This window comes from Rhinolophus hipposideros, assembly GCF_964194185.1.
Source record: "Rhinolophus hipposideros genome assembly, chromosome: 25".
Taxonomy (NCBI): Eukaryota; Metazoa; Chordata; class Mammalia; order Chiroptera; family Rhinolophidae; genus Rhinolophus; species Rhinolophus hipposideros.
The window spans coordinates 22,480,262-22,492,453 of record NC_138071.1 but is presented as its reverse complement, the minus strand read 5'-3'; the positions used below and the strand labels follow the sequence as shown (position 1 = coordinate 22,492,453).

The 12,192-nt window shown below is 41.8% G+C and overlaps 1 protein-coding gene across 1 annotated transcript in view; it reads right to left on the bottom strand.

Annotated features, from left to right (window-relative positions):
* Positions 1 to 12,192, bottom strand: part of LOC308492962 (maltase-glucoamylase-like) — a 172,235-nt gene that overhangs the window by 107,837 nt on the left and 52,206 nt on the right. Inside the window, exons 14-24 of the mRNA XM_081038512.1 lie at positions 11,901 to 12,014; positions 10,001 to 10,085; positions 8,471 to 8,588; positions 7,171 to 7,342; positions 5,764 to 5,880; positions 5,039 to 5,193; positions 3,993 to 4,077; positions 3,169 to 3,225; positions 2,491 to 2,615; positions 1,180 to 1,268; positions 442 to 491 (exon numbers count right to left, since the gene is read on the bottom strand). Coding sequence (XP_080894638.1) covers positions 442 to 491; positions 1,180 to 1,268; positions 2,491 to 2,615; positions 3,169 to 3,225; positions 3,993 to 4,077; positions 5,039 to 5,193; positions 5,764 to 5,880; positions 7,171 to 7,342; positions 8,471 to 8,588; positions 10,001 to 10,085; positions 11,901 to 12,014 — 1,167 coding nt within the window. The remainder of the gene's footprint in view (positions 1 to 441; positions 492 to 1,179; positions 1,269 to 2,490; positions 2,616 to 3,168; positions 3,226 to 3,992; positions 4,078 to 5,038; positions 5,194 to 5,763; positions 5,881 to 7,170; positions 7,343 to 8,470; positions 8,589 to 10,000; positions 10,086 to 11,900; positions 12,015 to 12,192) is intronic.

The window sequence follows — 12,192 nt, the reverse complement described above, 5'->3', positions numbered from 1 at the left end:
ACAAAACAAGCACAAAAGTCTACTTACAACACAGATTCTCAAGTCACTCAAATATTCCATCCTACCCCAAACTGCTCTGAATGCCCCTTAGCTGTCTCTACTAATGTATGCTTAAGCAGCACAAACTTATTTTGACCCCCAAGGTGAGACAGAGAGAGAGAGGTGAGTGTGGGCAGTAGAGGATAGAAAAACACACACACAGAATTTTTTTTAAAATTGACTACTTTGATTTATCCATATCATTACCTCTTCTTTACTAACATGAATGATTCAATTATAGGGAGTTAATTCGTAACTCCCTTACAGTCATAAATGCTCTGTGCTCCCTTAGTCATAAATGCATATGGAGTTACAAATATAACTACACACAGACACAAACACACATGAGCTCATGGTCAGACAAAAGCTCACATCTAAGATTCATAAAAGTCTACTACTCACTTGGGTGACGGAAAACTCACATAGGAGATAAACTTTATTGGCCACAGTATCTGAAAGAGAAAGAAAGACGCACGAGTCAGACTCTGGTCTGCCCACCACAGAACAGGTTTTACTCTGGCTGTCTTGGAAGCTATATCTTGAGAATGACAGATTATAGACGGAGTCTTCCAAGCAAAGCCACTGTTTTCCCTTTTGCTTCCTACCTTACCCTTGAAAAAGTTCCCTTCCAAGTGCTTCCGGGGCGTATGTCTAAATGAATCTATTTCCTAAGTTTGAGCCACAAGTGTTGTTAATAAGTTGGAGACAGAAAGCTGTGCTAAGAAGCTCAATGTAGACTCACTGGAAAAGTGTACTCTCACTGCCTCACTGGCATGTGTGTGTTTTTTTTTTTTGTATCATCGACATCTGTTCATTAACATTTTGGGAGACGATGTCTACATTGAATAGCAGGAACAGTCTTAAAAACATCTCTTTCAGGTTCCCATTGACAACCAAATGAGAGCCTATGAATATTGCTGGCCAGTGGGAGAATTCTAAGAAGTAGAATGTGCTTTCCATCCATCAGTACCTATGGTCCATCCGCCAGTACCTATGAGCAGTGCAACTAAACCCAAGATTCTTCTCTAGAGCCAGTAATGCTACTGTGCCTGGTGGGATCGCTCCCACAGCTGAATAAGCAGCAGGAATAACTCAAAGGTACAGGTTCAAAAATGGCAAGATGGTCACAACAGTGCTCACCTTTCGTTTCCCCGTCATCCCAGAAAAGTTCGCCTTTTGCTTCTTTGTTGTCATCTAGGGCAATGATAAGACCAAGAGGGTTCCGTCGACTGCGGGAGACAAGATTTATGTAAGATACAAAGACTTAAAGAATTTTTTCAGAGGAGCTGAGAATGATTCTGCCAAATTTCAAATGGGAATCTACTAGCGGCAGATGGCTCTGCTTTTCTTCAGGCACAGAGGCAAAACCAAAGCACATCTTTCTCTAGAATCAGTAATGTCATAGGAGATTAAAAAAAATATATCCCAAACATTAGCAATAAACATCTATGTGGGAGGCAAGAATTTAAGCACCAGAGTCTCTGCAGTAGCTACAACAAAAGTTGCTGGTGCAACTATTATATAGAATACAGACTATCAGAAGAGAAAGAAATCCTAGACAGTGATTGGTTCAGCCTAATCATTTTAGAGATGAGATGTGCAGGAGAAATATTAACGGTGGTTGGGGTGATAAAATTTTCCCTCTGCCTAGGAACAGTTTTGACTCAGAAAGCAATACAAGAAGGTCCATCTCTCTATAACGGCAATTTTCCTAATTTTATTATTAGTTTGTTTTGAGAGAAAAATAAAACATTCTAATTATCTGCTTTACAATTTAGAGTAACAACCACAAAACACTATGCAAAAAGAAGGTGAACTAGGTGAACATAGAGAGAGGAAAAAAAAGAGCAGTTACATGCGGAATCTTTCTTTATCTCACCACTCCTCTGCACTACCTCCCAATTTTCTGCCCCTGCGGAATCCCTCACTGACCTCACAGTCCCCGTTGCATTCTTTCACAGGTCAGGCTTCCACTCTGCGCTATGTGAGTCACGTTCTGTTACCATCAAAACCACCTGCTTTTTATCTAACATGCATGTATCGAGTAACTTTCATTTGCTAAGAAGTCTAAGACAAATAGAGCACATCCCATTGATGACCTTAAATTTTGTAAGAAAGATTAACTATATTCGCCAAATAATCAAGGAAGAAAGCAAAGAGTGACACAAAAGTTAAAATACTTAAAGGAGTCCAGAATAACACTTCTAGGAGTGTGGTGGACTAGATATTCTGAAGGATCTACCCACTAAAATACTACGTGATCCTAGATGAGTTGAAACGATGCTTGAAGGGAGCTAATGTGATCCCAAGTTGACAGCAGTCCTGGCTTGTAACCCAAGAGAAGGCAAATCATCTCTGGAGGAATGAGACCCATATTTGGACCCTCCTGGGGTACAGAAATGACCGGCTTAGTCAGCCTCTCCCTTAAAGGAAATACCAGCCATACTGTACCTGGCCACAGTGGTTGTGGCTGGCTGTTGGATAGGGATGATGTAGCCTCCTCGAAGGTGAAGGCCAATTTTGTCTCCAGGAAGTTCCATCTCCACTTTTTGCTTTCTCCATGTCACTCGGCCCCCCTGATGAATGCAGACAAATCAGCACACTGGCATGACAGCTCATGCACCTCCACCTCTCACCCACGAGCTGGCTTTTCTATGGCTCGCTCCATTTCCCACCTCACTCAATTACTATCTACTTAGGCAATGAAACAAGAGAAGGGGAAAAAAATTCAGAACAACAGGTTTTGCCATCAGTTGGGGATTTGGGAGCACTTTTATGCCATGCCGAGGCTATTTGACATGTATTATACAAACTTATAGTTCTAAACAAGTAATCTAACTCATGACCAAGTTCTAATTGTCCATTGGCCCCCTCCAACATTTGCCCATGAGACATTCCACTGGAATCTCTATCCTACTGATGATTGAAATACGGAAGTATGTTTTTCAGATTTCATCATCACTGATGATAAGTGACGTCGGCTCATTTCATCAACTCTACTATGAAATTACAGAAAATACTACGGAAACATTCAGTGCATGCACAGGAGTTTCTCTCTCCAGGAGGTATCTTGTCTACACAGCTGCAGCTGTGGTCTCAAAGAGTTTAAGAAAAGTCAAAGCTACTTACAGTCTCATAATTGTACCAGACAGCATCAGGCATATATGCCATCACTTTCTCTGCACCCTGAAATTAAAACAAAATATTGTTCTTCATGGGCCCAGCCTCTGAAAGGGATAAAACAAATTTCCTAGCACTCCCATAGGGGCCTTCTCAATCCTATGCAGAGAGTGCATAAATGGCCTTTCTTTTCTCTGTTAGGAAATCGTGCCTTTCTTCTAATAGGAATAATACAGGCAACAACTTGGAATTTTAAGAAAAATATCCAGTGGAACCACATCAATAACAATATTATTATTATTATTATTATTATTTTAAAATGTGCTGTAGAAAAAATTCCAGCTTTATATTGATTACCTCATTCAATCTTCCCACAGTCCCCACTGATAGGCACCATTATTATCTCACCTTTACAGCTGAGGAATGAGCCCAATAACTTGTACCAAATCACACCAGGACCAAATGGCAGAGGCAGCAATCACACCCTGCTCAGCCTGACCTTAGAGTGAGTGCGGGGTCACTGCCCCATTCTGCCTCTACATCACAGATCAAGCAATGACCCGCTATGAAAATCTGACAACAAACAGGACCATTCTTAAACCCAGATTCACCAGGAAAAGCTTCTATACTGGTGGGAAACTTGGTCAAGACAAAAGACTTGTAGAGAGAAAAAATTAGATATAGAACTCCCCCAAACCCTGCCCACTGTCTTCACGGCTGAGTCAGCCACAGGGGTTGGCCATGGTTCTGGAACAAAGAGCAGAGAAGCTACCCTTGCAGGGTAGCGGGAACAGAAGCAGAGACCACTGGGACGTCTCTGCGGGAATACTTGCCTCATTCAGAACTGGAGTGATGAGGAGACCGGGCCCCCAAAGAAACTGCTGGTGCACGTCCCAAGTGCTGCTGTCCCCATAAAATCTGGAGATCAGAGAGACAGTCACTGAGATCTGGGCCAAGGCTTCCTGGAAGCTGTGCCCACACAGCCTCCCTGCCTGGGGTAACCCCCAAAATTATTCCGTGACACCTATTCAACCCTCACCTCTCCACTCCTGAAGAGGAATTAACTTCCCCCCAGCCCATGTAAACCTCTGGTTCTTCCCCCAGGCTGGACAACCTATTCCAGTGTCTATGCTAGGCAGGTTCCAGGCTGTAATTCAATGTGCCATAACTCCCCTTGAAAACAATAAGTAAGGTAAGCAATACATTTTAAATCTGCAGCTGACTATCAAGAAGGAACTGGATTTGATCACGAAAAATAGCAGAGAATATAAAATTTTACTCTTTTCTCTTTTAGGATATCTGCTTTTTAACAGGGGATTCCAGGAGGTGGCAAAACCTTACCCAAAATAAATGGGTAGATAATAATAGAGCAGATATGTGCGTGAGGGCCTAAAAGTTCAGACACATAAGGAAATGAACTGTATTTTGACAAGGCAGGCCTCTTAAGTCCTACAGCCTGAATGTAGTGTATTAGAAAAGAGACCATCAAGTTCAAGCTATCTAATCCTTTAAGACTAAAGAAAGGATAGAAGAACTAAAATGATTTGTCAAGATAAAGAGTTAGTTGATGGCAGAACAAAGAAAAGATCTCAAGTCCCATGACATCTAGTTTAGCTCTCTCCCCAAAAGGGAACAGTCCATAGTACTTAAACATACCCTTAGAATAGTGTTTAGATAGCAATAGCCTTGTAAATACTAACTGGGTATTCCAATTTACTACACACACACGTATACATATGTACATATATGTATACATATACACAAATATATGTATCTGAGTAACTGTATGCATTGTTTCCATTTTCACTCTTATATTTGATGGTATAGTCAATGACACCCAGATCCATTACCCAAAGTTCTTTGGGCGAAATGAACTTACTCATGCAGAAGAGGCCTGGCCACTGTCTCCCCCCATCTGTGAGCGCGATAGAAGAGGGTGTAAAGATAGGGCAATAGAGTATAGCGGATGGTCAGGTAGTGCCTGGAGGAATTCAGCAGCAGAGAGTCAGCTCCAAAGGAGGCAGGATCCTGGGCCTGGAAGGAGACAAGAGGTTGCAATTGTGATCCGGCTACAAACAACAGAAGCACCTGGAGAATTCCAGACCCCATTCATCACAACCAAGAGTTTCCTTCCAGAAAGACCTGAGGCCGAGGTGGAAACTTTGCCTCCCATCAGTACAGTTGGGCCAAAGGAGATCACTTCACCAAGGAAGTGGCTACTCTTCCCCTTGCTTCTTCCCCTCAGCTTCCCTCATTCACTCTTTACGAGTGTTCAATCAGGAGACGGCCAGTTAAATAATTTTGCAGTATTTCCTCATTGGTTCTCATTACAAAATGAGCAACGTAGAGAAAGCACGTAGAGGTTGGATTCCTTAACAGAGTCGCCTTTCCCTTGACTGCAGCACTCGAAGTAGCAGAGGCGATGGCACAGGGCATTTAAATGGCACATCACAGGTCCCTGTTGATGGCGAACGGTGGTACAACGTTGCCCAAGGGAAGCACCAGGGAGGAGGCTGGCTCAACAGATTGCTTGGCGAGGACGCAAACAGACGGAGTCCTACTGTGCGCCAAATGTATTTTGATCCTGTCTGCTGGGAGACTCACCTTGTAACCTTGACCATTGTGATTCCTGGAAAACGGATAGAAGGCTCCCAGCTGCATCCACCGTCTGCAGAGCTCCTCAGGGACATCCAGTGCGTAGCCACATATGTCAGGACCCACCTGGAGGGACAGGCCGCTCGTGAGTGTCCCCCACTTTGCTGTCTACCAGGGACCTCCCCAGCGAACTGTGCTAACCTCTTACTGAGAAAGCTAATGAACATAGTGCAACTCAATTGGATTATACCCTGTGTCTGTTCGTTCCTGCCAGGTGACTTTGAGTAAGTTACTTAGACCTTCTGTGCCTCAGTTTCCTCATTTTGTTAAAGTGGGCACTAATGAGCTAATAGGGTTTTCATAAATAGGATAATGTAAATTAAACACCTGACACACAACAGCTTTTTGATGAATACTAACTAGAAATACAGTGGATGTTATTTTAACCACACTACTATCAGAATTACTTTTCCAAAGCTTAAATTTGATACTGTCATTCACTTATTCAAAAACCTCCAGGGTCTCCTTGCAGCTTACCCTATGAGTTCCTTAAAACCTGGTTCTCACCACCTTTCCAGCATCACTTCCCATTCCAGTCCTTATAGACACAGCAAAGTCTCAAATGTATGCTTGTATGCTTGTGCTCAAATGTATTTCTTAAGTTTAAAATGACCTCTCCCCATTAGCCTGCTAAAACATACCCACTTTCATGGTTAAACTCGGGAGCCGTCTTCTCCATGAAGTTTCTTTAATTCCCTCCCCTCACATTTTTTGTTCCTTGTAATCTTGTCAGCGTTGATATGTCCCTTTCTCAGGCTCTCCCTGAACACTGAATGTGTATGTCCCTGTTAGCACTTTTACCCCAGCTTGTCATAACTATTTACTCATATATATCTCCTCTTACTAAATTATAAACTCTTTGGGGAGAGAGGTGTTTCTGTTCCTATATTTATGCTTTTCTCCACCCTCACCATGCATAGCTAGCTCGGTACCTTGCACACAGTAAAAGCTCAATAAATATATATGTTGAATTTAACTAAGCTCTCTCTTGGGTGCTGGCAACTTTATCTTTCCTCATCGAGGTGCTAGATACATGGATGTGTGCAGTTTGTGAAACTCATCAACGTATGTCTACTTAAGGATATGTGTACTTTTTTGCATGTATGTTTTACTTTATTAGGAAAACAATTTTCCAGAGACATCACTTCGAGGCTGCACTTGCTGTCTTTATAAGGCAGTACAGGAAAGAGCGTTGTGGGACCAGAGCCGAGCTGATGTAGATGAAGCACTTGTTCTGAAAACATGAAATCCCTGGGCCATGGAGAGTGGGAGAGGGAAGCTTTAGGACTGCCAGCTTTCTAGCATGAGGCTTTCCGGGAGCTGCGATTCATCAGAGAGCGTGGAATGTGGACTCACCATTGGGATACCAAAAAGGTTGAACTCAAGCATGCCGGGGATGGACCACCGAAGGTCGTCCCAGGTGGCTGCATTGTCTCCTAACCAATGGGCTGCAAACTTGCCCGATCCCGCGAAGGTAGAACGGGTTATAATGAAGCTTCTCTTATCTGGGAACACGGTCTTGACGGCCCTAGAAAAAGAGAGAGACTTAGGAGCCCATGTGTGACCTTCATGTGCCACATGCCAGGGACCTCAAAAGTTACTACCCTGTTCTTCTCTCCTCTCTTCCCAAAGAGTTTGAAGGGTTAGAATTGCTGTCGGGAGCAGACTGCACCGTTAAGTACATTTATGTTTTGTTTTGTTTTGTTTTGTTTTAAGGTGTTTTATGTACATCAAGAGCCCCATAATTTCCAAGAATTTCCAAAGCAGCCTTGACAAGTTTAGTAACTAGAGGCATACAATTTTTATGGAACAAAGGTGAAGTTTACATACTCGTAGCTGTCTGTATATACCGATCTTTCACATCATGGGATTTCAGACGTACACAAAAAATGAACTTATGAACCCCCTCTTGGAACTTAAATTCTTTTTTAAAGGAGAAACTCTTTGGTCACAATTTTGTAATAAGAAGAGACATTTTAAAATTATATATGTATGCGTGTACTTTTTAAGTAAACATAAACATACATCACCTATATGTTTTTAAATTAGAAGTCTCTCATTTACTCAAAAATGTTTGCTCTATAATTTTTTCAACAATTGTCGAGAAGGTAAAAATTACACCATGACTTTGCTAATGAAAGACTGTGGTTTGGGTCTGGCTTCTTGCTGTCACAGGTGCAGTGAGCGGAGTACATGGTCAATAGCTTTTCCTCACTAAACCTTTTCCATACACAAAGGCATGGACAGCACAGTTGGAAGATGCTGAGCCAGCATCTAAAACCCCAAAGCACATGAGGCCTGAGTCACTTAACCCTCCCTCCTCCAATCTATACAGTGTGGCCGAGAAAAAAAAAATATATGCATCTAGGACTCGTGAATAAATGGGCTTAAATATTGCTTTTACAATTCATTAGCTGTTTGACCTTGGTCATGTGACTTCTTTCTTTCTTCCAACCTTCCATTTAGCCATTTATTCATTCATTCTTCCATTTCGTGCATGCCACAAATATTTATTGGATTCCTTCTTCCCTACGTGCTAGGTAGTGTGTTCATTCATTCAACAATCATCATACTTAACTTGCAGGGTTCAGGCACCTAGCATCTGGCAAGATCAATAATTTGACACATATTAAGGCCCTAGCAATTGTGGCCTTACTCTGCGGTGGCAATAGCCATGGAGTAGCCGTAGAGATTGTGGACATCATACTGCTTGCCCCAGTGATGCACGGCATCCATGCAGAGAGTCTTGCAGAACAGGTACCCATCCAGGACTCCTGGGACAAAAGAGGGATCAGGCAGTGTGCACGTAAGAGGCACGTTCCCCTCTCCTGGACTACCAGAGAACCTGAAGCAGTGGCTCCCTGGGCAAGCATTTATTGTGGCCCTCCTGTAAATGATCGTACAGCTTGCTCACTATCAGAGGGCTATACACTTGGGGTAGTTTCTCCACTATGTAAAGAAATGGTGGGACTCATGCACCTTCTCCCACCTGGGCACTCAGGTGACCAGAGGAAGACATTTGGAAGCAAGAGGATCCAGTTAGACTTGACATTCAATCTGAATTCTTCAAACTGAGCTAGGTTAAGTGGTTCAAAATAGAAATAGTAGATGAAAGTGTACATTAATTCCTCACCCCTTCTCTCCATTGACCTGGTACTATAAAGGATGATTGCCCAATCTCACTTTCATTCATTGACTCTTTTCTGCTTCCACTGCACCACTCCAGCTCAGATCCTAATTATCTTTGGATTTTAACTATTGCAAAAGTTTCTTAATGACTAATTAACTCCTGATCTATTGATTTTCTAATTCATACTGTGCATTAATGCCAGATTAATATTTCCCAAACCATCTGACTACCGTATTTCCCTCTTACATCTTATGAAGATTTCCTCCAATCTATACAGTGATATAAACGTAAATAGCTTCTCTCACCAAAAGAGTAAAGTGTGAACTGTTTGGCCTCCCATCCACGTCTCTCAACATTTGATTTTGACCCATCTGCCCCAATTTCCTGTTTTCTCACCAGATTGGAAATCTTCATAAGATGCTGTAATTCCAGCAGCTCATTCCTTTCTTAATCAAAATACAATTTGTCTGTGAGCCCATAACTTTCTTCAGACTACAACAAACGCTGGGATTTCGGGGCCACACTCTGAGAAATAGTTCTTGTCAAATTTCAGTCTGAGCTCACTTGTATCACATTCACTGACTTTGACTTTGAACTCCCAAGCCATGGGTTCTGGCTCCTTTCCAACCTATGGTTCAGGTCTGTTCTTCATATCTTGATATCGTCAGACTTGATGCTCATCTGAAGACCAAGCCTGGTAATCTGGTCTTTCTCTGGCCACTCTGACCTTCGGGGGTACACTCTAGAGCAAAACAGACTAACTACTACCTTCTGGCTTCTGCACCATATCTTCTCTTTCTAGGACCTTCCCTTAGAAACAGCTCATATTGTAGGTCAAAGAACCAGATTGCCCCCTTTTGAATTTATGCCTCATTTAGGGAAGCACGGAGTGTCTTGATTTTCTTTCCTGGTTGTCTTTATGTATTACCCACATTCTCCTTTCCCTATGCACACGTAGGTACAAACTCCCTTGCCAGGGTGTTCATATCTATCCTTATGAACTTAAAATACCAAATATGCAATGCCACTTTAATCAGACGAACCAGCATGACTTACTGGGAGTGAATGGGGGATAATTTAGACTGCTTGTGGAACATCCTGAAAGTGAACCATCAACGAAGTTGGAGACTTCATTCATATCCTACAAGATAAACAGCAAAAACTATTAAGAAAACATAACATGTCCCCTTACATTGTACTAGTGGTATCTTTTTTTCTTATCCTTTTTGAGGAGTCAGAAAAATGATTCCAGATACTTCTTTTTTAGAGAGGTTCTTATGTACAAGGACAGAAAATAGATGTTCCTGTCTCCTCTATGCACTGAGAATCGTTCATGAAGAAGATTCTTAAAATCCCTTCAAAATCGTATATGTCTGTAATCACTGAAAATGAAAATTTTCCAAACACATTAGATGAAAAAACATTTCCAATTTATATTGATTCCATATATATCAACTTATACATTCTCTGTATATCCAAATATAGTCATGAATACACACTCATAAATATTTATACATATAAAAACATACATATAAGCAGAGAGAGGGAGAGAGTAAGCATGTGCCAACAGCTTTTAAATGGGGCGTCCTAGCAAAAAAGTATTGATGATAGATGTTTTTAGTTGATATCATTTAAGAGGGTTTTACTTTCCTAGTTTTAGCTCTCTGTATTGTTAGAATTTTCTACATTTCTCTTATAAATAGAAAACAGTTCAACTCTAGAGCCCCCTAAATTTTGCTAAACATTTGTTACATTGCATTTGTTTTCATTTGACAATACAGAGACATTTGTCCTTATTGCAGTGATAGTTTTGCTCCCAAAGCACCTGGGTACTTTGGCTCTGATCAGTGTGTCTGACATGTCCACATGAAAGAGCCAAAACTGGCAATTGGACGATTCATGTACCTTGTGACAATGTAAGGAGTATATGACCTATTTCTACTTCAGCTTACTCATTTGTAAAAGGAGTGCTGGACTGGGGGAAAAAAAACAGATTACTTCCAACTATAATGATCTGGTTTTGATTCTATGCTACTTGTAAAAGGCGAAAGATTTATACGATCTGAAGAGAAACCACAGTACAATTCTACGCTACTTGTTTGGGTAAGAGTATCTGAATAGTAAGATAGGGAATTTGAATATCAAGAAGACAAAAAAATCATGACTATGGAAGAAATACACAACTTTAACATAGGCAATGGAGACAATCAAATTGTTAAAGATTTTGCTTACTTTGACTCAGTCATCAATTCAAATGGAGACTGCAGCCAAGAAATCAAGAGAAAGCTGATTCTTGGAAAGGCCAACAATGGAAGAATCAGGAAAGGTCATTAAGAGCACAGATGTATCATTAGAGACCAAGGGTAAGATTATCCACACCCTCCTATTCCCAATTACTATGTACGGATGAGAAAGTCGGACAGTAAAGAAGGCTGATAGGAAATGATGGATTCATTTGAAGTATGGTGTGGGAGGAGAGCTCCACGGAGACCTTGGACCACCAGGAAGACAAACGAGTGGGTCTTAGAGCAAATTAAGCCTGAACCATTTCTGGAGGTAAAACTGAGCAAACTGAAGCTGTCGTACCTCGGGCACCTCATGAGAAAGCAGGGTGCTCAGGGAACGACAGTGATGCTGGGTAAACAGAAGGCGGCAGGAAAGAGGAAGACCGAACATGAGATAGACTGACACATACAGAAGCCACAGGTCTGAGTCTGCAGGAGCTGAGCAGGGCTGTGAGGACAGAACACTGTGGAAGTCCCTCATTCGTAGGGTCACTGGGACTCAGAGCCAACTCAGCGACATGGAACACACACACACAACGCAGGGAATATTTAGCATTATCGCCATACTAGCTTTCTTCTTCTCCTCTTCACCCAGTGCTCCATGATTCAATGACATAGATACACACAGTCTAAGTATGAGTCACCTAATAATCAAAATGTTAAGAACTCACAATCCAGATTCCATCGAACTTCACTTGATTGTGAAAAAGCTTAAATTCATCTGCCCACCAAACAGCACACCTGGGGTTGGTGTAATCAGGAAACACAGTGTTTCCAGGCCAGACCTGCAGGAGAAAAAGAAAAACACTGATTGCAGTAAGTTGAATGAATACAGAGTGAAACAGAGTACTTTGCAAAGAAATGCCTAATATGATCATGGCCACCGAGATGCCAGGCACAGGTCCTTTCCAGTCAGGGGCGTACAGAACTCCAAATACTCAGAATTAGTGTCAGGAGGAGTCA